This window comes from Perognathus longimembris, chromosome 23 (assembly GCF_023159225.1).
Source record: "Perognathus longimembris pacificus isolate PPM17 chromosome 23, ASM2315922v1, whole genome shotgun sequence".
NCBI lineage: Eukaryota > Metazoa > Chordata > Mammalia > Rodentia > Heteromyidae > Perognathus > Perognathus longimembris.
The window spans coordinates 35,989,602-36,015,842 of NC_063183.1; the positions used below are offsets into that span (position 1 = coordinate 35,989,602).

Genomic DNA, 26,241 nt, shown 5'->3' on the forward strand with positions numbered 1-26,241 from the left:
GTACTGATTATCCTCCAGTTTAGCAGTTTCCTATTTTTACTATGTTTTTTTTCCTCTTAAAGCTGAGAGGTGAGAGGTGAGAGGTAACTAAGTGGTATATGCTGTGATTCATGTAAAAAAAAAAATACAGTCTTGTCCCCAGTGAAATCAGAGCTGAAGAAGCTCAGAAATAAGTACTAGTAAAGCATAGAGTGGCACAAAGTCTGACTTTTTTTGGTCAAATCAACTTTTGTCCTTACTGGTTATGGGAGTAACTTGGAGGAACTGGAAAGCTTAATGAAATTGAGAAATTTTCATGAAAATAAGAATGAGCAAGAAAGGGAGAAAGAAGATTGGGTTTGTAGACTGGAATGGACAGCTTTGAGATTTTGGAAATGGAATCACCCTGAGTTACAGCAAGGAAAGGACCTAGTGTTTTGCTTGATAGGTAGAAATTATTAAGTCCAGATATTAATTTTGGACAGATTGGCCACATAAGACTTAAAGTCACTTGGGATGATAGCTAGGTAAGGTAGAGTAGAGAAAAACTGGGAGGCAGCCTTATCCTCAGTTCCACTGTTGTAGTATTAATGTATCTCACCTTGCACAACTTTGCATCCCAGAATATTCTAGCAGAAATCTTCATCATTGATAGACAGTAAGTATATATTGAATTCACACAAAATCAATGTATATTAACTGTACAAAGGCAAATATTGTTTCTCTCAAACATAGAATCTAGATGAAAAAAAGAAAAGAGGTGTGAGACTAGCAGGGGGGTTATTTGAGAACAGAAAGAGGACCAGCAGGTGGAAGGATGTGATCGCATTCACGTCCATTACTCTCTCTCTACAGCTGGTACAGCACTGCCTGTCAGCACATGCTTCTTGAGTCAGGGCAGATTTGTGTATTGCATTAGCTTCCTGGCAACCTGTGCTACGAAGTGTGGATTCTAGTATAGGAAAACTTCAGAAGACAAAGGCAGCCAGTACAAGGTCAAACCAAGGTTGTTCAAGCAGCTTGGGATGGAGGGAGAATGGAATGTGATCATGGGAGGGGAGACCCTTGAAGGCACGCATCCAGTGGGCCACTTTGTCCAGTTTTCCTTGTTTGTGAAAAATCCAGGCCATAGTCCCATTCTTACATGTATCCTGCTCGGGGTTTTTATTGTTCTGTCTGTTTTTTCACCAGTAAAGTGTGTTGATGGGAGATGTAAAAGTACTTTTTCATCTTGGATGAAAATATTAGGCACTTTGAGGATGACTCTTACATTACAGACCACTTAACTCGCATGGCCCTTGCTTCCTGAGGCAAGTAGCCTCTTAATTCATTGGGACAGTTGAGTGTTTTCCCCTGTTTCTAGTGTCCTTCAAGATTACATCATTCTTGGTTTATTTAAGATCTAGAGTTGAAGTCTACCTGGGAGAAAATTTCATCCTGTTAAGAGATTTCAGTGAACCCATATTTTAGGAGCAGAGAAATACTGGAGTTTTTTTCTGTCTCATTTAAAATGAAGACCATGAATTGTGACTTCACTGTGAGCAAAGGATCCTGCTGAGTTTATGATTATCGCCGTTAGTGATGGACAGTGATGTTTCAGTGTTGTAGTTAAACTGTAGCACTCTTTCTCCTCTAGTCTTTTCAGATACCTGCAATGTGTGACTCTCCACCCCCCCCCCCCATTTCTGGCAAGTAGCACACATCTCTGTGTACATCTGTGGCTACTGAAACTGTTCACATTCCCCAATAGAAGAATTTTATTTTTTTTCTTTTTATGGGTATGTCGCAGATACAATTTGAGAATGACCATTTCTACTTTATTTCCTCCCAAACTCCAGGTTAAACCCAGCATTTCAGTGACAAGCAGGCAGGACAAAGAGATGCATGAGTTAATGCTAGGAATGAAATCCCAACTGATTCTCTCCTTGGTGACTTAATGGACACTATTTTTTATGTCTGAAATTTTAAAAAAATGGTGGCAGTAGGGCATGGACTGACAGATGAGAGGGGCAAAAATAGAAGAAATGGCAAGGAGAATGTTTTTTTCCCAAGCTCTGGAAGTTGTGCAAGGGATTCATGAAATACTATCAGTAGAGGTATTCCTCTAGTGTAGGACCATCAGCATGAGAAAGACTTACTTTTTAATTTTTGACAGAACTGGTGTTTGAACTCAAAGCTTTCTGCCTGCTTGGCAAGAGTTCAACCACTAGAGTCACATTTCTAGCTTCTTCTTTTGCTTTGGGTTATTTTTCAAATAAGGTCTTCTGTTTAGTCTGGGATCTTCCTTGGACTCAACGTAATTAGTGTTGCCCTAAACATGTGTATGCAAGTATCTGTCTTATATGTTCCTTTGGATATATGCTTGAGTGGTATGGCTGGATTTTATAGTGATTATACTTTTAGTTTTTTGTGGACTCTCCATACTGATCTCCATAGTAGCTATACTGATTTACGTTTCCACCAAAGGTAAATAGGGATGCCCAATCTCTTCTTACTCCACTAACATACTCCAGAGTAGAGTTCTGACTCTCCTGGTGGATGCTCGGTAATGTCATGTGAATATAGTCACGTTGGTAAATAACTCTCCTCTGCTCAGGCAAGCCTGTCATTGGTGTGGGCAGCCAACCTGATTCAGGTACAGGAAGGAGGATGCGGGGTCTGTTTCCAAAAGGGAGGGAGATGTGGGTACAAGCCCTCACCACTGCCCTGTGTGTGTTTTGTGGCAGGAGGATGAGGTGGTTCTCCAGTGCATCGCAAACATTCACAAGGAGCAAAGGAAGTTCTGCCTGGCAGCCGAGGGACTCGGAAATCGCCTGTGCTTCTTGGAACCCACCTCAGAGGCCAAGGTGAGATCATCTGTCTGAAACCTTTCCTGTTGGCCTCCCACATTGTTCTTAAGGGAAAAGGGCTGCTGAGAAATGGTGATGGAGAATAAACTTTCAAAGCCAGATGTGTCTTTCAAGGGATACATCACCTGACTAGCAATTGGAAGAGTTAAAACCCCAGAACCATCAAAATAATAAAAGTAGTACTAGTAGCTAAAGTACTGTTGTTACTAATAGTACGAAGTATAACATTGTTATCCCTTTTGACTTTTGAGCCTAATTTATGTGAAAAGCAGGAAGATTTATTGACATGAGCCCTGAGCTTATAAAACCTTCAGGCTTATAAAACCTTGATTTAGCATCTTAGATTATAGATTTTTTTCAATTATAAAACTACCTAGTTCTATAAATGTGACTATAATAGTCGAATCTGCTTTAGCAGATTAGGAATAAAACTCTACATATTGTTACCTTGTATGCCCCTCATATAAAAATAAGCCCTACCACTCATGAATGCATTAGAGATGAGAAAAGATCCTTCCTAACTCCCACTTGACTAAATCATTATTTCAGTTTTTCACTATCTAAATAAGATGATGACTGAAGAATCTTTAAAAGAGAAGCATAAATCATGTAGAATCTTATCACTGTGTCACAGCTTGGCTGTTCCAGTATGTTTCTACATGCACCTGTATATTTTCAAAGTTGTACTTATAATAGATACTCAGACATTAAGATTTTAGTCTCTAATGCCTTATCCAATTCCATATTATGTAGTCTTCATGGATGTGTTTTTTAAAAAACCAAAAACCAAAACTTACACATGTAGCTTTGTTGGTTTGTTTTAGCTTCCTGGAGTAAATATCCAGGAGTAAAAATGCATGGTGTCAGGGCATGAACAACATTAAACTGCTTTCCCAAGAGCATGGATCAGTTGTGCCGTTGACATCCTTACTGTCAGTATGTCAGCATGTGTCTCTGTTTTGTGTGAGAAAGAGCACACGATGAGAGTTGTCATGGAGAAATAGGCAAGCAAGTTCACAGACTAGGTGGAGTGGAGATTCAGAATTTCTTGTTCCTGCTCTTAGGAGCAGGCTGCTAGATGAGCCCATTTTCCAGGAGCTTTATTCTGTTCTTCAGTCAGTGACAACACCGCATGCCTCTCTCTGGCTACCTGTTCTCTCCTTATTTTAGAAAATCCTTCTAATTCTCACCATCAAATTTCAGAACCAGTTGTGCCGTTTGTAGGTTCTTGGAACCTACTATAGGTTGTGCTGTGCGGTGACCTGGTTTACTCCAAGCCTGCCACTGAACCCAAGACTCACACATCAAATGGCATTCTTATCAGCCACTCCAGAGCCAACCAATGACCCTAGGCATTCCTAGGCAAGGGTATCTCCAGCTAGTTGAGACTCAGATAAGGTTGAGATGAACTCTAAGAAGAAGGAGAATGACCTTAGAGAAAAGAGAGTTGCAAGAGGGTGTTCAAAAGATAATGTTATGTGAAAGAGACAATGAGGGAATTGAGGTTCCACTATCTCATTCAAGGGCATAACCTAAATGACCTCCAGTGGGACCCCAGTTCATAAAGGTTCTACTAACCCCCCCCCCCCCCGTTAGTACTACAGCGTGGAAACCAAGCCTCTAACAAATGGACCTTTAGGACATTTCATATCCAACATGTAAAATATAGTGTAGTGTGTTTGCTTTGACAAACACATGTGTTTTGAAAAATTCTATGGAACATGTATTTTCAATAAAGGGACATGTTTTTTTAGCTTTCTTAGCATTAAGAAAAGATAATGTTGGCATTTGAATTCTGAAAAAAGGCAAACAACTCAGCAAGGAGCAGATAAAATAAGGAGGAAAAGTGTAAAACATCAACTCTCTAAAGACAGGGAGGCTGTCTAGGACTCGGAAGAGCACCTGTGACTGTGATCCCTGTGTGCTGTGATAACCCAGAGTTTCTTGAAATTCTCCAAACTTCTGTCGCTGACAGTGGAAGCATGAAAGTTAGTCTCCTCTTTAACTAAGCACAGATCTAGGAACTTTGGTTTATAGCTCTGATAAAAACAAACAGCAGGAAGCACAGGGAGGAGATGTTTCTTTTGTATATTCTAAACAGCAGCAACAGTTTTACTTCATTTTTAAGTAAAAAATGTGTTCCTAGTCACCAGGAATTTAATGGTTCCCTCTGGTTCTGCATCTGTCACATCTATTCAGTATCTATAACACCACTTGGAGGGGTCATCTTTGGTGCAGTATAACATCTAGACTCCTCAGACTCTTGCACCACACCATCTTTTCAGGCCATAGGATCGGAGCCGTGCCTTGCTAGCTGGGCAGTGTCAGACAGGACTCTTCTATGGAAATACTTGCAGCAGTTCAATGGCTGGCTTTCCAGAGAGGGAAGATCTGCAGCGGACAGGTGTGCGTTCATCATAGCGTCAAAGCCTCATGCGCCGTAGGAGACGGGACACACGGCCGCTCTCCAGGGGCAACCCTCCCCATGCGGGGCAGCTGCAGCTGCTAGTGTCCGTGCTCACGGCCACTGCCAAGAGACAGTGTCCTAAGACATTGGCCCTCTTCCCAGTCCAGATTCGGGCTGCTCAACTAGGGATCACTTCCATCCTACGGAATGTCCCTGTGTGACATACGTAACATAATGACTAGACTTCTCAAGGAACAAAACTGGAGAGTTAACTGAGGGTCAAATTATCAGGCAGAAAGAGAAAAGTAGTTCACCAACTTCACTGATGACACTTATTCAACTAGTGTGGTCTAATCAGACATGTCCAGAACCCCAATACCTTTCCAAATCCCAATTTACACCCATTCATGATAACCTATAATCTGTTATAGTAAAAAAAAAAATTGTAGGAACTTTATTTCATTGATTTCAGTGATGAGTGAACTGAAATAGGTGAGGTTGAAATAGTTGCCCTCAAACTCTCCAAAAGTCAGTTGCATACCTAAAGTCTTTGGGCTGTAGATATCTAAGAATGAAATTCACTCAGGCTAGGAATGTGCCTTCATGGTAGAGAGCTTGCCTAGCATGCATGAAGCCCTGGGTTCGATTCTTCAGTACCATATAAACAGAAAAGGCCAGAAGTAGCGCTGTGGCTCAAGTGGTAGAATGCTGGCCTTGAGCAAAGAGAAGCCAGGGACAGTGCTCAGGTCCTGAGTCCAAGCCCCAGGACTGGAAAAAACAAAAAACAAAAAACAAATGAAGTTCACATCCTTTGGGGGGAAAAGTTTGTCTTAGTCATGGCCAATTTGATCTCATGTTGGCCAGTTCAAACTAGAAAGTATAATTTTAAACTCCATTTTTTAAATAGAGAGGTTTCAGGGAAATCTTATATTTTCACCTCCTATTTAGAAAATGAAGGATAAAACAGAATGGAATGGAATACTATCACTTCTGAAAGTTGAATAGGTTCTCAAGACCTGGGGTTAAACATTAGTTAGTAGGAAAACATCACTATGTGGATGATATAAGTTAAGATACTAGCCGGGCACTGTGGCTCATGCCTAGCTCTTCAGGAGGCTGAGATCTGAGGATCATGGTTTGAAGCCAGCCCGGGTAGAATAGTCCCATTGAGACTCTTATCTCCAATTAACCACTCAAAATCTAGACTGGGATGTAGCTCAGTGGCAAAGCACTTTCCTAACAAGTGCAACGTCCTGGGTTCAATCCCCAGTACCAAAAAGAAAAGACAGAAAAAGCTGGAAGTGGTGCTGTGGCTCACGTGGTAGAGCACTAGCTTTGAGCACAGAGGCAGCTCCCTGGCCCTGAGTTCAAGCCTCACAACCAACAAAAATAAATAAATAAGTAAAAATAAGGTAAGAAACTATTTTCAGCTAAAAACAACATTTTATATTATTTTTACCATTATCTCTGAGATTTCATATTTTTTCTTTTTCTTTTTGCCAGTCCTGGGGCTTTCACTCAGGGCCTGAGCACTGTCCCTGGCTTCTTTTTGTTCAAGGCTAGCGCTCTACCACTTGAGCCACAGCGCCACTTCTGACTCTTTCTGTTTATGTGGTGCTGAGGAATCGAACCCAGGGCTTCATGCATGCTAGGCAAGCACTCTGCTGCTAAGCCACATTCCCAACCCATTCATATTTATTCTTAAGAAGTAATGTGGTGTGAAATTTTGCAGGGACAGAGGCTCAGCAGGAAATTGTACACTATTGTCTGCATTTATGTTTTATATTTTCAGTGGACCTGAGATCCTATGAAAGTCTAAACTATTGTGATCATTATTTCTAAATATGAAGAGACTAGCACATACATAATTTTTTTCATTATTAGGCATCTTAGGCTATATTCTAAGTACTGCAGTAAAAATTAATATTTAGCCTTTTAGACTGACTAAGCAAACACTGTCCTTGGGACAAGAAAGCTGTGAGAATTTCAAGTTAAGTGACCTTCTGAAGATGAATCATTCTAAACTAAAAGTGCTGCCCTCCATTATATTCAGAAACAGAGTATCTGAAACCCAATTTACAAGGCCGAGGAGGCCATTTTGTTCTGTTCCTTGTAGCTCTACCTTAAGAATATCTGGGCACACCTCCGTCTTCCCTCCCTCAAGATTTCTCCATCCTATGATGCCTGACATTCTCAAGTTAGAAATACAGATTTTGCATAAATCAAAGAGGAACTATTAAACTCTAAGTGCTGTGAGCAAACACATTTACGTATGTAAATTTGCAAATCAAAACCATTTAATACTTACATTTAAAATTAATTATGTAAACCAAAAAAATCATCCTTTGGCTACTCTTAACACTTTAGTGTTACATATTTTAAGGCGATTTTGCCTGTCTAGTAATGCATCATTAAACTTACGATTATTTTTATTATCTTTATTATTTTGTAAAAACTAGTCTTAGTAGGAAACATGAGAATGCTCTTTCATTGATGATGTAGTTAAGATAAATAATGGAACAATTTGTGCTTCCAAGTTGGGAAATCTGTCATTTGTCAGGTTTGTAAGCATTTTAATATCTACTGAAGAAAAAAAGATTAAATATGTTTAAAGAAAAGGAATAGATAAAACTTAAAAATCAGAGCATCGTTAAAGGATTCTAATGGTGAGTTGGTAATAAAGGAACTAGTAAAATTTATTAAAATTAAGAAATAAAATTATTTTAAATACGTTTAAAAATATTCTCCATTGTCTTCTCTATTGGCTTTTTAACTCTACATCTTCTTTTGTAAATGTTTTTTACTGTTGATTTTACTGTTAAAATAAAGGTGATGTACAGAGGGGTTATAGTTGCATAAGTCAGGTAAATAGTACATTTCTTTTTGGCCAGTGTCACCCCTTCCCTCATTCTCTCTCTACATATTTATTTTTATGCAAAGAAAAAAATCTTTACTAAACAGAGAAGTTACAGTTACATAAGTCAGGCTAAGAGTCCATTTCCTTTTGGACAATATTTCCCCTTCCCTTGCTCTCTCTTGGTTTTTCCCTCCTACCCCACCCACAAGTGGTATAGTTCATATTCAACATAGTGTCCAGTGAGTCCCATTGCTGCATTTCTTTTTTTTTAAATAATTACTTATTTATTGTCAAAGTGATGTACAGAGGGGTTACAGTTTCATATGTAAGGCAGTGGGTACATTTTTTTTTAAAGGCAGAATTGTACTTGTAATCATTCTCTGCCTCCTGACTTCTCAGATTACAGATGTACACTGCCATTCTTGGCTTATTCAATCGTTAGTATAATTTTTCAGTAGTTCTCTTAAGAATTATAAGGCTAGCTTTGGTGATGAACACCTATAATTCTAGTACTCAGGAGTAGAGGTAGGAAGATCATGCATGACTTAAGGCCAGACTGAGCAAAAAGGTAGCAAAACTCTATCCCCAAAGGCAAGCTGGGAGTAGTGATAGATAACTAATACCAACTACTCAAAGGCAGGCTGGGCATGGTGATAGATAAAGGTAATACCAACTACTCAAAATGCAGAAGTAGGAGAACCAAAAGCACAGGACCCTATCTAAAACACAGAAATGATTGAAGCTATGACCAAAGTTTGAGTTCAGAGTTAAGAATTACAATATAAATTCTGGTCAGTATCCCTTGAATTTACAGTATACTACTTTGGCTAGGTGCTAGTGGCTCACACCGATGATCCTAGTTACCTAGGAGTTGTTTGAGATTTGAGGATTAAGGTTTGAAGCCAGTTCAGGTAGACAAATTTAAGAGACTCTTATCTCCAGTTAACTAGCAAAATTCCAGAAGTGCAGGCATGGCTCAAATAGTAGAGCAAAAAGTCAAATGAGAGTATTAGGCTCTGAATTCAAGCCCCAGTAGTAGGATGATATAGTAGTACTATGTCACTTTTTAAAACATTCTTTGCTAACCAGGTATTTATTTCTACATATTATAAAATGAATGATACATTATTTTATAAAAGGACAACTGCTTTTTTAAAGAATTAAGAAAACAGTCTTTCGTACTATGGAAATATTTGCCACTTTCAGTGCTTTTCATCTTTTCTCTTAATCCAAATTTGTCCTTTTTTGAGAGAGCAGGCGAGATTAGGAGAAATAGGCTAGAGAGTTGGGGCAGAGAGGGAAAGGGGAAGGAGCTGGAGACAAGTTTCCATTTACAAGCATTTTCCTTCTGTTTGAAGAACTTTAGTGTTTTTTACCATGCCATTCTGCTAGAGATAAACTGTCCTGGATTTTGTTTCACCAAAAATTTGTGCATTTTATCCTTGTTTTTGAGGGATATATTCTCAGAATATAAGATCCTGGCTTTGCGTTCAGTGCTTTAAAGATGATAATTTATTCTCATTTGCCCTCCTTTTTTTTTTATGAAAAGTTAGCCTTCTTCTCAATGTAGTAAGTCGTTTCCCTTGAAAATGCTCTGTCTCCTTCCTCTCTTCTCTCTCTTTCTTCACCTCTCTTCCCTCCTCCATGGAGATTGCATTTGCACTTGCTAGGCAGATGCTCTTACACAAGGAGAAGGAGATAACTTGTAGAAGATTAATGGAAGAAGTGTCAGGCAGGGAAGCACCCAGATTGTCCTCCACCTAAGCCTGAGTTCAGTGAGGTCTGAGAGAACAAGCATCCTGTCACTGGCAGAAGTTGGGGTGGAGGGCAGAACTCGTACATCATGGTGATGTTCTAGCAGGTTTAGAAGAGAGGGGACTGAATCGGGATTGGAGGAGAAGAGATGAAGGAAGGAAGAGGGAAGAGGAAGAGTAACGCAGTAGGGGATATGCATGGTAGCGGGTGTAGGTTTAGTCCTCCAGTGTTCTGAAGAATGCCGGGCATGCAGCAGAATACAGGAGATGGAGGCTTGGCCGTTGTACCACATGCCGCAGGTGTTTCATTTAGCTTCCACTGTGCTTGTGTGCCGGCTCATACCTCGTTTTCCATCCAGGATGAACAGAAGGGCTGGGGATAGTTAGCGGGTGACCCCATGACGGGAGCCTAGGGGGCAGGGTGGGTCTCTGCAGTGAGCAAGGACTCCGTGTTGTTGTTCAAATTGGCCCAGGGTCTATTATTGATAGGTGTAGAAGGATAAAAAGCTTGTTGAATATCAATCCACCTGGGGATCCACCAGCTCAGAGGATTGGGATACTGTAAGGTCCACCCTGGGAGGGCAGGTGGCTGCCTCGGGGGGTTACCTAGGTAACACAGGTACTGGGCGGGGACTTTAGACAGGTGGGGGCATCTGCATGGAGCCCTCCCAGGGTGGACCTTACAGATACCATCCTGACTATGCTCTCGTCCCCAAAACACAGCTCCACATTCCAGTTCCCTCATCATAGCCACTGAACAGCAGCTTTCTTTCAGGCAATTTTCCTCCGACTCCTCTCTCCTCACTGAAGCCCATTGATCTTCTGTTTCTAAGCAAGCGATGGGAAGAGAAACATATCCAGAGAAATACCATAAAAGTCAATTGCAGCACACGTCAGGTTTATTAATGTGTTTGCCATTCGGTAGATCCAGAGTTACAAAGGAAAAGAATCAAAGTCCAACCTTTTAACTCTGAGATCTCTTCTCATCCATCTTGTCCTCCTTTCTACTTGACTTACTTATTCTGTTCTGATAACTTTTCTGCTAGAGGCAATGCCAGCCCTTTTATTTAAAGGCAATCTGTACCTTAATGGTAGGAATCTTCACAAAGAATTTATTCAGTGTGTAAAGTAGCACCATGGCTCTACTGTTCATTTGTCACTTGCTTGTTCACAGCAGGAAAATGGCCTCAGGTGAATTATGAGGAGGTATTATTCATACCAGGCACCTCTGCAGCCTGGGTACTTTGCTCTTCAGACCTAATAGCTGCTATTTTGGTCCGGATTAGCAGTATTTTTATTTCTCCACCAACTCCTGAACTTTCTAATTAGATCACAAAAATGGGCCTTTTATTCTGTGCTTAGAATATATCTTTTCAAGTTGTTTCTTTTACCTAGGAAAATGATGTACTTCCTTTATTTGTATTAGTACTTGATTCTTAAGAGCTCAAGCCATATTACATTCCTCCTCCTCCTCCTCCTCCTCCTCCTCCTCCTCCTGCTCCTCCTCCTCCTCCTCCTCCTCCTCCTCCTCCTCCTCCTCCTCCTCCTCCTCCTTCTCCTCTTCCTCCTCTTCCTCCTGCTTGAGCCTCCTAAGGACTGGGTTTCCAGCCACCATGCCTGGCTTACCTTTATTCTTCAAGAGTATTTTAAAACTGGGAGATTTCATGGTTCTGATATTTTGTATTATCTCTTAGAGTTACATGTGCATATTCATAAGTCACAACTGACACTTCTACTTGCAAAGGAAACTGGATATTGAGCCAAGAAATCTTTGCTCTCTCCACCTCCCTGTAAGAAGTTATACAAAATAAATGACCAGACCTCATATACTATCTGTCACATATAGAACATTTTATAAATAAAATGTTTCTAATTTTTTTCAGAAGTTAAGACATTTAGGTTGACAACTTTCTTTTCAATGATGTGCTCATTCATTCATTAAACTATATGGATTGAAACTTCTTTAACCATTTAAAAATAATATCTTACATATTTTTAATTTCCAGCATGCAGAATATAGGTGATTTTCAATACTTCAAAATACTCTGTGAGAAGTCTTTTTTTTTTTTTATTTGAATTGTTCCCGGGGATTGACAAGCATTTCCAGCTTAGCCTAAGTTCCAGGATTGAGCTGCCTTCTCTGCGAGGATACTTCACATCAGTTTCTTCCATTTCATGAAAACTCAACTGAGCTTTTTCCAAAGCCTTGGCAGCAGGAGATAATTGGTACAAGGGGCTCTTGGACTCTCCCAAACATCTGTTTTTCAGCTGAAGAGTAGTTGAAAAAATGACAAAACCCTTGGCCTAATGATCCATTTCTTTCGGGTATACTGTCGTCCAGGATTTTTGCCTCAAGCCATAGCTTAGCATTTGTGTGTCCCAAGATATGTCTAACTCAAAGCAACGTAGACCTCATCTCTGGGGGTGGTTCCGCTGCACGTGTGCCTGCGAGCTGGGGGTGGGGTGGGGGGGTAATTGATCTCCATCCCACCTCTCCAGTCATGGCAACCGCCTCTTCTGACTTGAAGTTTGAATTATTGCCCTATTTGCTGTGGCAGTTAGATTTAGACAGTTTTACTCCTTTCACTTAGAGATGCAGAGTTTTTGAAATTTAATCATGCCATAAGAGTGACTGAATCCAAGAAGGCTACACTAAAACTTATGGGCAACAAATAAAGCATTTGTGAAAAATACAGTGAAGAAAGGGGAGGATTTTTGATGATGCTCTTGAGGAAATGTCTACAAACTCCCCTGGTCACTTTACATTGGAAATAAAGACTGTGGCACGCTCTCTGAATTTCCCTGGTAAGCTGTATGGTGGGTCCTTCTCCTTGAAGCCTGCCAATTCCCATGGAATCAGCTTTATTTTTGGACAAAACTCCTGCCTGGTTCTCATGCCTGTGATGCCCAGCATACATTCTGAGAAAGTATGTGAGGACTGCATTTGCAGTTGCTCACTTGGTACACCTGTTTCCCCAGGTGACAGATGCCTTTAGTGACCAAGTCCTAGACAGCTTAGGTGTGCGGGTGTCATTACAACACAAAGCAAACCTATGACTTTGTCTCATTAGTTTCACATTCTAGCTCACCTAATGTCAACCACTGAAGCAAGCTCCCAGTTGCTATAGTAATGAATGAATTTCTCTTCTTCCCAAAATGTACAAGCTTAATACAAAGCCAGACATGGCTTTCATCACCAGCTTGTTCTCTGGGACCAAAGGGGACAAATGCCACTGAGAGCAACGTGCTCATTTGAAGCATTTATCTCCATAGGGTTTGCACACTGTCTTTAGGTCACATTGAGTAATGACTTTGCTTTGTGAGGTGTGGCATAACTCTATCAGCTACCGTGAGAGTGTTCTTTCTCTCTGGTGTTGCTAAATCAACTTGGTCATTATATGTGGCTGTAACACATGGTTATCCAGGAAAGAGAAGGGAAAGTCTGTCTGTCTTGTACTCCTTCCCTGTCATTTGTCTCAGCAACCTGGCTAAGATGCTGAACAGGATGGAGGAGGGGAGCTCAAGGTGAAAGCCCAGTTGTGTGAACTTGTTTAGGTGGGCAGAGGCAATAGTCGACAGGATTTCACGTGACCCAGTCCCACCCCATTCCGAACTGTGTTCAGCTGTCGCTCCCGAAGTTTTCCTTGTGTTTATCAGAGCCAGCTCACTCCTTGGGTATGTCTCGGGGATTTTAACTGAAGAACAGAGTCCAGCAAATCTTCACATTTCCATGAGCATTTTTATTCTATTCGTCCTCCATATTCCTTCCTGGTGAGGATGATACCTTAGACTCCATCTCAGCCCAAAGAGATGGTCGGCCTCTGAATGTCCATTCTAGTCAAGTGGCACTTGTTCCTAAGTGGCTGGTGCTACTGATGCTGTCTCTCTGCCTGATGATTGTGTTTTCCAGGTCCCGTGATGAGGGTTGCCTGCTGGCTTGCGGATGTGAGCATCCAGCAGTGCAGCGTCACCAAGGAGGCATCTAGGCACTTGGGGGATATCGAATAGACTTTTCTGTGTAGAGATAAGACAACTCTTTCCATGCTAGGGAAAAATATTTACAACACTTATTTCACAAGGGCTTTTAAAAACTGCGAATTTTATTAATATCTGCTCATAAACTCTTGCCAATTTTTTTAAAAGCCAGAACTTAGTTTATAGTCATATGCTTACCTAGCTCAAAGTAAAAATACCACATAGAGGACAAAAAATAAAAATGAAAACTGTATGTCCGTGTTAGATTTTGGACTCAGTTTGCAAGTGGGAAGACGGAAATGGAATAAAATCCAAAACACTAAGAAGCAAGCTGTTGTTGCTGAGATTTTGTGTGTGTTCACTTCTGCTCGAGGGTCCGTGGGCCTTTGGAGCTGAGGCTGCCGACGAGGAGGAGCTGGAGAGGGGAGGGGGTGGGCGAGGAGGAGGCTCCTGAGGACAGTGGCGCTGACGAGAAGCCGCCCTGGAGGGCCCTCGGTTCCATCCTGACACCTCTCCAGTCTTCCAGTCCTTCTCTCAAGCTTCCCCATCCTGTTAGGCAGTGAAAAGGCCAGAGACTTGCTTTCTCCCACCCTGTAACTTCAGATAGCATCCCCTTGATGACAGATGCACTGTGATTTCTATTTTATTTTCTGGTACGGGAGTTTGAACTCTTGCTTGCCTGGCAAGTGCTCTACCACTTACCCCATGCCTCTAGCCCCTAAGTTTTCTCAAGTCTGTGTCAAGCACACCGTCACATAAAAGAGAAGACAGCAGGGTGAGTGATGTAGCAAAGGAGGAGGTAGGAGATGAATGCTGTCTCTGTGCCTCTTACTAAAACTAAAGGAGACCAGGATCGAGACTGAAACTCGACGGTGTGCTTGAAATGAGGCTTTCCTCCTCCCCGCTGAGCTTTTGCTCCATCTCTCTATCTTTCTAGCTACCTGCTCCAAATTCTACCTTCCTGTATTCAGTCTGCCTTCCTTACGGGGTGTCACACCTCCTTTTTCATGGCCACTGGCTTTTGCTGTTCTTTCCTTGTCCTGGTCTCTCTTGCTGGTATGTCAGCTCTTCAGAATAATAGCATCATAGTTTCTTACTGAAGCACACCCACCGATACCTAGCAATCCAGTGACTCTTGGTTTCCATCAAGTATCACGGAGCTGCTTGTAGTGTGTGTGCTACTCATTTGTCCATAGATTGATATCATGTGTATTTATATATTTTATGCTTTTAGGACCATGTAAAAGCCAGTGTCTTGGATATGTGTTCATTGACAATATTGTGGTTACTCCACACACCTTGCTTTCCTAGGTGTATGTGTTCCCAGTTTCCATCTCCTGGCACCTCATTTATTTAGCATGCTGGCCACAGGCTACCAGGCAGACAGAAAAAAATTGGCTCAATGGAGAACCAACTCAACCATCCAGCCTGTCACTTATGCTTTTATTCCTAGCAGGCATTTTGCAAGCCAGCTGCCTGGCGTTTTGTCTGCAGTTCTTTGGCTACCCTCTCTTCCTCGTTTTAAAGAGCACAGGCTTTGAAGCACCAGGCTATTGATAACATTCTTCCTAATTATGCCAAAGTCAATTGATACTTGGAAGAATGAAGAATGTAGCTATCTAGAGAATGTCACTGTACTTTTAGTGGGGCTTTGTCGGGCAAGACCATAGGAACAGCAATCAAGTAGATCTTAATTACTGAGTTACTCATTTGAAATAAATTCTGTCTTTTATAAATTATTTACAGGAGGTTCCCGAATAAGAATCATTCCTCTGGGGCCTGAAGTTGCTTACTTGGTTCAGTTGTTCTGCAATGTGTCACAGGTGTCAGGTACCTCCTGCCTCAAAGTCACCTGGCTGATACTTTGAAAGAATCCACCAGAGAAGGTTACCAGGAATAGAAATTTTAGCAGTCTTATCCAGAAGATTTCTGGATCCATGATAAGTTTTATATTAGTTCTCCCAGAAGAAGCTAATATTTGTGTTTGCTTTTGTGAAAAATCTGAATAATTGATGTTACAAGATTCACTCTTGCTAGAATTAATAAGCATTCTCCCTAGGAGAGGATAGACTTCAATGGACGTGTGGATGTGTGGATCGAGGTCAGCGTGTCTGGGCATGTGAGGGACAGTTACATCTTTATCAGGTTAGGTTGGCCTGTCTCTGCAAGAATTTGTCAAAGGATATTTGTCCTACAATTTGGGTCTCTTGCTTCTAGGTGGCAGTGTTACCTTCCTTACATAACAAACTCTTCCATATGCTATATATTATATAGTTATTTATAGCTTTATAGAGTTTAGTTTTATAGTTACATGTATTTATGTGTGTGTATATGTATACACACATGAGAAGAGAGATTGATTCTATTAATCATTAATAGACCATATATGTTTTATTAAATTTCTCTATATCTCAGCAGACTTATTTCTAATAGGGTTATAAAATTTGTAATTGTTTATGTAGAAATCCATACACTGGGCAACAATTTCCACTTTAAATATCTACTGTACAATTTTTATTATATACTACAACTTTTGAAAGATGACAAAAAGCACTTTACTGCATAAATAAGTAAAATCCACTTGGTATGTGGTATGAGTATTAGTTTGGGTAGTGACAGCTTCTGCTCTGAAGTACAAGCTGAGAACAGTAATTATATGTGATATCAATAATTGATTAGAAGTTTATAATGAGCTCATGTCTGCTGAAAATAAATGAGATAATGTCTGTAAAACATTCAAAGCTTCCAAATACAAAATACATATGCATCTCCAGATGTCCTGAGGCCATCCCGTGAAACGTAGGTGGTACCCAAAGTATCCACCTGATACTTAAAGGGGCCTAGTTGACAAAGAGAATTCTTATTTCCTATCCAGGAGAGCTTGGGAAGTCTTCTCAACCATGTTTTGAGATGGACTACATCAGGCTATCTTGGCGAAAGAGGTTTCAGTATTGTTTGAGACAGCATGACATAATGGAACAGACACAGTGCATGTAGAAGCTGAACCCTGCTCTGCCATTCCCCAGCAGACATAGTGCCCCTGGAAAGAGGCAGACTTTATCTACACAACTTGAAATGTAGAGTGGTAGCAACGAACACACACATATTTATTCCTTGACTAGACAATCTCAAGTAGCATGGATAGAGCACATGGAGGGTAAATGAGTTGATCGTTGTTGTTAGAGGTTTATTTTGCTCAGAGTTGTGGGGAGATGGCATTGGACTGGCTCTGATAGGGCCTAGAGTGTTGGGCCTCTTAGCAGCAGCATGTACACAGGAGAGACTACATGGTAAGACAGGAAGCTAGAGGACAGAGAGAGGTCAGTCTTGCGTTTTGTGACTCCCGCTCTTGTGGGAGCTACTGAGCGCACCAGGAGAACTGTAGTAACCCCGTGGTGCAGTGGGGACCCCGGTGCCCTCACCACCTCTACCTGCCAGAGCCCTTTCCATCTCCCTCAATTGCCACTCTAGGCACCAGGCTTCCAACATTAGAGACCTCCAGTAACAAACCACAGCCACCCCATTGCAGGGGGAATAATAGAAACAGTGTCCTCCAGATGATGGTTCAGGAAGTTGAAAGTTGTCTCTTGAGGCATCTTGCTGGTGGCTGGTCAAGAAAACTCAACTTTCCCCCCAAGTTCTGCAGTTCTCCAGTTCTTTTGTGACCATTCCTGTCCTAGTGATCCAGGAAGGCAGCTCACCTTCTTTAGTGTGTTGACTCACTTACAGACCAAGATCCTTTTCTTAATTTATTGTAGTCCAACCAAATGCATAACCTTTCTAGGAGCTTATTCAACACTAAGGACTGTTACAAGTGAAATACAAATGAAAAGTCTTAAGTCATTCTAACGTTCTGGCTTCAAGTTTCTGATACTTACACATTTACCATTCCACTGCTGCTGCCCTAGTGTGGGTGGAACCCCAGAGAACGAGACTCGCTGCTGTGGCGCTCGGCTGCTGGTCTCCTCCAGCTTGATGATTCTGTGGCACTGACTGCTCAAGAGCACCAGTGGACTTTGGAAATGACAGCTGCCATGGAGCTCTGTCTCTACTGTCATTGTACATGCATGGCTATGACATAAAGACTTACAGATAAGGCACAATACAGGACCAGTAACAAAATGAAATAATCATAACTATGCCATAATAGAAGTTATCTTAACGGTATACATCCTTGATTTAGTATAAAATAGAATTTGCCAGTTAATATTTGAGCTGAATTTGACTACAGGTTACATAGCAATCAAGGAAGACGGAAGTTCAGATGAGAGGTAGGGCTGTGACGTGTTCTGTGACCTCGGTAGTCTTCACCCATCTACCTGATCGGTGCTGGGGGCAGTGCTATGCTTTTTAACACGTGCTATCTGCTTGGTCCCAGGCTGGAGTGGGGGATATAGGTAGAAAATTAATAAGTAAAATTATCCACCACCATTTTCCCCTTTGCTCAACTCTTTTTCCTCACTTATGATACCTTCATACAATTACTTCAGTGGGTGGGGAGTTGAGTGAAAAATCAGCATGGACAGGGGCAGATTTGCTATAAAGCCCATACCTTAAAAATACTATTCCAGGAGTATAATTTCAAACTGAAGGGAAGACTATACATAGTGCAGGAAATGGAAAGAATACCTCTCTTATCTTGACCATTTTATAAGTGTATGTGTGTGAGTGTGTGTGTGGATTCTGATGATGTGTCACAATCATCCTTGCTTGGGTGAAAATAAATCCTCTTCATCCCTGAGGTCAAACTCCCTGGAGGATGACCTTTTCTGCCGTAGCCGCCCGGAGAGAATCCCTACCAGACCTGCTCTACCAAGTCTCCTAATGCGGCATTCAGCATCCACATTTGTATCTCCTGTAAAGTCTTGGGCAGTGGTAGGTCTCTTCTAATAGGTTAGAAATGACCTGAAGGATAAAAACCACATCTTTCTTTGTTCCCGGGACAGCTAGGACAGTGCTACGTGCCTGCAGTTGTGTTCCCATGTACTTGTTTGCCACGTGATGGCCATGGGAAAAGAAGTGAGTTTGGTCAGATGGATACTGGGAATTCTTTTGTGGAGAATGTATGCCTATCACTCCCCCTTCTTTCCCAGGTCAGCCTGTCTCTGCAGACACCGCAGGAACACCTGTACATCATCAGTCTTGCGTCACCTTTCTCTTGGCCCAAATGACAGGTTCTTGTAAGCAGTTTTCCAAGTGTAACTCCTCTGTGTTGTCTTTCTGAGACTCTCTATGGTTTGGTCTTGCTGGTTTCAATTCTTTTTGCACTCTTTCCCATCCAGCAGAAACCTGGCTATATTCTGTTCTTTGCCCATCATATCCGCATCCAGTTTTCATAGTGAGGTTAAGTGAATGTGAGTTCCTGGCTTACCCCCGGCTCTGGCATCTCAAGGTTCTCTGTAGGACACTTGGAAATGAAATTCTTCTCTTGGCTGGGGACAGAGCTGGGCAGAGTGATGAGGTGCTATTTCAGAACAGATGTCAGCAGAGCCCTTCTCGCCGTGCTGAGAATCATCAAACATATGCCCCAGAACTACCAGGCAGTGACTGAGGCACAGGCTCCAGAGCATGGAGACAATGAGCTGGCCCCCCCGGGGAATCTCCCGGCTGCAAACAAATGAGCTCTGATGGACTCGTGGCCTTTGCTCATTTTTCAGGAGTGTGGAGGTGTGAGTTCAAACTGGTTTGGAGTCTAATTAAGGGCCACATCTGGCATCGCATGTCGGGTCACTAGTGGCAAAGGGCATATTGTTTTTCTCCACCTATCCCTATGGCCCTATTCTCTCCTTTGCCACACTGCCCACACACTGTTCTGTGTGCTGTTCAGGAACCATGACTGTATTCTCAAGTACAAAGAATCCAGACAGGAACCACATACTAAAGGTACAGAAACTGAACTGTAAGGAAACTGGAGCCAGCTCCTCTTCTGACAGGCTTTCCCCATGTGCACACTGTCCTGCTCTGCAAACCATTCATGTCAGTAATTACACCAGCACTTCCATGGGACTTGCAATACCTGGAGGGAAAGAAAAGATACTATTACAGAATGTCAGGCATCTGTGGCAGGCATCTGTCAGTGGTCCATCATCCCAACAGATGATAGCCAAGACAAGGAGCCTCAGCCCTTTCTGCAAGCACAGCAGACACAGGGAGGACAGAATGCTGACCTGGGCACACCATCACACGTCGGGTGGGCCTTGTACATGAAGCTGTGAAGGCTTCTGTCTTGAGGAAACATACTATGTTTTTTTATGAAAATACACATGAACGCAGAGATGATTTGGATTGACTAGTCCAAAAGCCAACCTTATCTGTAGGTATTCCTGAATGGAGAATCTCCAAATCACATGCTCTGAAGTGAAGGAAGAAAAAACCCTGGGTTTTCATGAAATCAGTAAGAGTGGTAGAAGATCTGTAAAATCTATAAAAAATCTCCTGAGATGGACTGTGTGTGTTGATGGAATTAGGTCTTCAGGGAAATGCTTCATCATGTAATAGTATGCTACTTGTAATGATTTGCTACACGTGCTCTAAAAACGCTTCCTGCACACGAGGCTCTGCCCTGCACCACCAGCTGCTTGCTCTTGAAGTCTTATACAAAGGAGTTAATACCTGCTGCACAAACAGACCTTGCAGATAGGAAAGAGGAACACAAAGTAAAAGCTATGTCTTCCTTGTATTGCATTTGGTCATTGGATAAGTTGTTTTCATAAAGAGAATTGGAGGGCAATCCTGTAATACAAGAATTTTAGGTTGCTAGAGCTGTTGACCATAAGAGACCTTGAGTAGAAAGTATTTAAATAGAAACCACACATGTAAGGCCTTACTAGAAAAGTACTTGAAAATATAAGTCACTCATAGCTGATAGGATTGCTCATTCCTGGACTAATAATTCAATAAAGAACCTACAAACTTTAATAAAGTAAAATTGTAGGGTGGTCCAAAACCTACAGTAAGATGGAACCTCATCTTAATTTTTGAGGACACTGAGTTTCAGAGGGGTTGAAGAATGTACAACTACTTGGCCATAAAAGGGAATTTAAAGATAACAAATTCTGTTATCTTTGTTTTTGAGTGAAAACACTTGTCAGAGAGCTGAGTCTTTGTAACAGGCCAGATTTAAATCAAAGCTCTATGGAGACAGCTTTACCTGTCTTGAAGTTTGAGATAGCTGTCAAAGACTCTGGCCCACCTTTCTCTTCCCTTCACTCTCACAGTGTTAGTGTTCTGCCTAAGGGTTAGTATTCAAGATGATCACATGCTGTATTCCCAAAGAAGATGGCATAGCAGGAAACTGGATTGTAAATTCCTGAAGGGAAAAGATTTTGTTCCTTTGTGCCTTCCTCAATATTTAGCATTTACATAAATACACTTACATATTAGCAGATATAGGATAGTCTTGCTGTGAGAAAAATCTTTCCTGTTTTCATTAATAGCAGGAACCCTGTATAGTTGCGGCATGTCCTCTGGAGACAGGCTACCTAGGTATGAATCGCACTTGGCCAAATATAATACTTCTGGGTCTTAATATCCTTGGATTAAAAAGTAGAACATTAAGAGACACTGTCTCATTGGGTGGATCTAAGAAGTAAGTTAATAGATGTACAGAGAAAGTGCTCACTCTGTGAACTATTACTAGTCCAGTCTTTTAAGCACTTGTTGAGAAATGTACTAGAACAGGTCCAAATGTCATGGGTTAACCAACTGCTACTGGTTCTAATATGTTATTAGAGTAATTATTACAGGGATTCTTATCTGGAAATGTCTTTGTTCAGAGAGGTATTAATATAGCTTGTAACCCTCTCTACTGCCTCTTTTTACACTGATGTCCAGGTTCTTAACAAATGGACTCCCTATTTGGTCACTGTAGTCTAGAGCCTCATCCTGGTCGGTGCACTGCTCTTCACAGTGATTGTGAATGAGATCCCAGTAGTGGTCTTCTTTGGGCTCACTCTAACAGAGGTGCTGATGAGTCTCCCCTCCCCTGTCCCATAGATACAAGTCCAGATGAACCTGTCTTTCCCTCTCCCGCAGACACAAGTACACCTGAGCCATCCTTTCCCTGCCCCTTCTCGTCAGAGCTCAGTCCATGTTCTTCTTCCCTTTGTACCCCCAGCCTTCACTGGAGTCGCTGCAAACCTTCCTGGTTACTCTCCTTGAGCCTTGCCTCTTCCCATTCTTCAGAATCCAGCTTAAACCTGAACAAAAGAAAGCCACATTTTTGCATGCTAATTCATATATCCAACTGTCATTTTGGTTCATGCCTCTGCCTTGCTTTGCATGACTACTCTCCACCTGACATAAGTAGGCATCCTCACTCTGGTTTTATTTCCACAGTATATTCCTCCAGATCTCTGTGTCTGCAATTTCGTGCTGGAACAGTCCCTCTCTGTCAGAGCCCTGCAGGAGATGCTAGCCAGCACAGGAGAAAATGGTGGTGAAGGGGTGAGTACCTGAACTTCCGTACATTGTGGGCTTAAAATGTGGCACACTACACACCCAGAGTACCGTCTGCATCTCATCCTTACACTTTGGGACTGGAAAACCTTAGGATCTTTGAGGCAATCATATGGAAGTAGTAAATCTTCCTTCGTGAATTTGGCTTCCTCTTAGCCATACTGGTCTTGCCTCCTTTGGAATGACCAGCTTCCCCTGGAATATAGAAAAGCCCATCACTGACACTGCCTGCGTAAAGGGCACCGACCTTTGGCCCCTCTGTTAGCCCCCACCCGTGAGGGAACAGAGAGCCTGAGCGCCTGAGGTGGGCTGCCCAGGCGGTGTGGGATTTATGACTGTTAGCATGGAGCACACAGGTCTCAGTAGGCAGAGAGGATTTCTCATGTCTCTAACTCAGCAGTTTCTCTGAGGATGAGCAGATACAGAGCCATCTCAAGTTTCTGTGGTCAGTGCAGCATGTGAGCGAGAATACTGCTCCTAATTTCCCATTTCAGGAGGTCCTGCAGAAAGAAGCACCTTGACCAGAGAGCTCAGAATAATTTTGGTTATTCTATGCTCTAAGGACCTATACTCATTTATATCTGTTAGCATCAAATACTTTAATTCTAGTTCCAGACTATTGCCAATCCACCCCTTCTTCATCACCCGTACATACTCCATCAGATGTGGCTCCTCCCTCTTGTGGGTTAATGCAGCTGCCCCTCTCTGCTTTGCCTTCTTAGGTACTAACCCTTCCAGTTTCAGAGAGTACCCTTCTAAAGTGCAGATCCAGTCATTACACTTCCCTTTTCTAAAATGCGTTCTCTCCCCCATTACCTGGAGATGAATTACCCATAAACCCCTTCAGGATTTGCCAAGCCCCATTCACCTTCCTGCCCTACGGCTGACCACATCCCCCGAGCTCTCCATGCCCCCCACACTGAATTCCTGTCCCTGGAACACTGGTCTTTGTTGCCTTTGAGCCTACCTATCCGCTGTTTCCTCCTCCCCCTCCTGTCTTTCTCATGTAATCCCTCCTCATGCTTCGAGGAACCGGTTTAGATATTAGGTAAGCTGAGAAGATTCTACTGCCTGCCCCTGAACTGTGCTGCTTGGAGGACCCTGGGTCCCTTTCCATCTGTATTCCCATAGCTCCGCAGTATTTGCCCGTTTTGCTTTCCTTCTATCCTGGGGTGCGCGGTGGCTGTGTGGAGGAACTCATTGCACTTACCAAGCAACGCAGTTCCTTTGTCCTTGACTGGAATGCAGTCATACATGTGGAGGAGCTCCTGGTGTTGAACACGTGGCACAGTTCATTTCTACTTGACTGAAATGAAGTCATCTACAGCCCACGAGTGTCTCACTTGTGGCACAAGAGACTGTGACAATAGAATCAATGGAATCAACCTTTATATCTTGATTATTTTCCAGCCCTTAGTGTGATCTTGGGTAATTCTTCTAATTTCTTGGAGCCATAATGTTCTCACTTACAAAATTAGAATGTTTAGGGGCTGGGAATATGGCCTAGTGGCAAGAGTGAACCCCTGGGTTTGATTCCTCAGCACCACATATATAGAAAAATGGCCAGAAGTGGCGCTGTGGCTCAAGTGGCAGAGTGCTAGCCTTGAGCAAAACAGAAGCCAGGGACAGTGCTCAGGCCCTGAGTCCAAGCCCAGGACTGGCAAAAAAAAAAAAAAATTAGAATGTTTAATTAGATCTCCAGTATCATAAACTCCAAAGGTTTGTAGTTCTTTGTTTTTTATGTAGAACAATAAATCATATTGGTCAGCCTCCTGAGAAAAGCTGTTCCTTAGAACATTAACACAGGTGAGATTTTTGTTCATTGTTGTTCACCTTGACTAGGTCCATATCCCCTTCTTCCCACGGTCTCCATGTTTCCCAGCTTAGTGAGACAAAAATTCAAGCTACTTACTATTCCACCGACTCCTCATAAACAGAAAACTTGGAGAGACCTGACTGACTGAAAATAGCACCATGTTCAGTGTCAAACCAGATCTGCTAAACCCTGGCTCCTTAAGGCCCCTCACAGATACTAACTAGAGAACTAGAGAGATGCTAGTTAAGTGGATGCTGCTTTGCTCTGCTCAAAAAGTACATTTCACAGGCCTCCATTCATTAGCTTGGTTTGGAGGTGAGAAAGGAAACTTTTTTGTTGCAAAGAACTTAAATAATAGTCTTAGATAATAGCTTTGCTTGACTTAAAAATGAATAAGCAATAACTTATTTTCCAAGTAGAATGATAGGCTAACAATGATAGTGAACTTAGTTTTAGCACAATTTAACAAAACCTGCCCTAGCCACCCCATATTATAGCCATATTATAGCATACATTTATTCAAAGTAATTATATTTTTCAAGGGGACTCTATACAATACTGAGATACCAATACGTTAAATCTCATTGGGAAAATCTTTTTGAAGACTCAAACTCAAAATAAGTGTTATATAACATTTTGATTAAATAATCATTGCATAATAAACACTATGTTAAATGCTGAAAATTCCCATGTATTGTATTATCTTTTTGTGCTGTTTTCCCAAAGAAAAGCCTGGCCCAGTAGTTACTTACAATTTTGACACACATTATTATTACTCACTGGAGATCTTAGGATAGAAGGAAGACTTGAAAAGAGAGAAATGGAGTATGGATGATTATTGGACCCTCAAAATTATTATTACTTTGTTATTTATTCATAGCTTTACAAAATAAGTTACTTGTCCAACAGTTTGCAGCACTAGAGCCCTCTTGGAATTGCAGAATCCTCTCACAGTTCCATCTGGGTTGTCAGTTTTAGTGTGAGAAATGCTATTTTTGTATAACCTCTAAGTCTGATTGTTTTTGCTTTTCTGAAGTGACTACTTTGCATATTTGCTAGTACTACTTAATTTTAGATGGTAATGTTCAGCAGGGCAGAAAAAGAGAAAATAAAGGAGGAAGCTAGTTAACATGACAGACCCCAATGGTTCTCTATGGAACCTGGGATTTGTGAGCAGAATGCTGCCTTCCTTCTTGGAAATAGCCATTTGCTGCTTTTAAATAAGTATTGCTTTCTATTAATGATCGTGACTGCAACCAAATGAGATACTTTGAAGAATGTCATCTTTTTCCTCCTAATCATAAATTAGTCCTGTGTGCTGTGTCTGCTCATTGCTGTTTTGCAACTGGATGTTTTTTTTTAAAAAAATGACTTCAGTTGCTTGTGGGTTCATGTGATGAGTGTACAGTCTTTTTTCAAGATTTTACCATTCTGCACAATTCCTGTTGCCAACAGAGAAAACAAAGGTATCTAGCCAAGTTTAACAGCAGAGAGGGTGTTTTTTTTTAATTATTATTGAAATGCCCTTAGCTTCAGCCTGTGGCTCTAGGATGCAGCTTTCTATTGAGAGGAGGAAGAGGAGGAGGAAAGGGAGGAGGAGGAGGAAGAGGAGGAAGAGGAGAGGTAAAAGGAGGGGGAGGAGTGAGAGGGGGAGGAGGGGGAGGAGGGAGAGGAAGGGGAGGAGGGGGAGTAAGAGGAGGAGGAGGAGGAGGGATAGGAGGGAGAGGGGGAGGAGGGGGAGGGGGAGGAGGAGGAGGAGGAGGAGGAGGAGGAGGAGGAGGAGAAGGAGGAGGAGGAGGAGGAGGAGGAGGAGGAGGAGGAGGAGGAGGAGGAGGAGGAGGAGGAGGGCGAGGGCTTAGTGCCTCCTAGAACCTGTTCCAGCCAAACTCATCCTGGGGTAACTTGTTCTAACCATGTCCAATTTTATTCTGGGTGAAATGACCAAGGGTAGGTGCTGGCACTGTGATCAATTTTTTGGTTGGGGTTGGTAGTAACCCTTACATCTGAAAATTGAAATATTTTCACATTTTTGGTTGGCTAAGTCTATATGTTATAAAATGTACGTAACTCTTTTGCATGATGTAGAGCCAAAGGAGATGCCACCATTTTCCTTTAAGCCCTCAAACTCCATTATCCTATAGAAATAA

The 26,241-nt window shown here is 41.9% G+C and overlaps 1 protein-coding gene across 1 annotated transcript in view; it reads left to right on the top strand.

Moving 5' to 3' along the window:
• The window catches only part of Ryr3 (ryanodine receptor 3), a 369,516-nt gene that overhangs the window by 99,803 nt on the left and 243,472 nt on the right, over positions 1-26,241 (top strand). Inside the window, 2 exon segments of the mRNA XM_048333185.1 lie at positions 2,706-2,825; positions 22,159-22,266. Coding sequence (XP_048189142.1) covers positions 2,706-2,825; positions 22,159-22,266 — 228 coding nt within the window.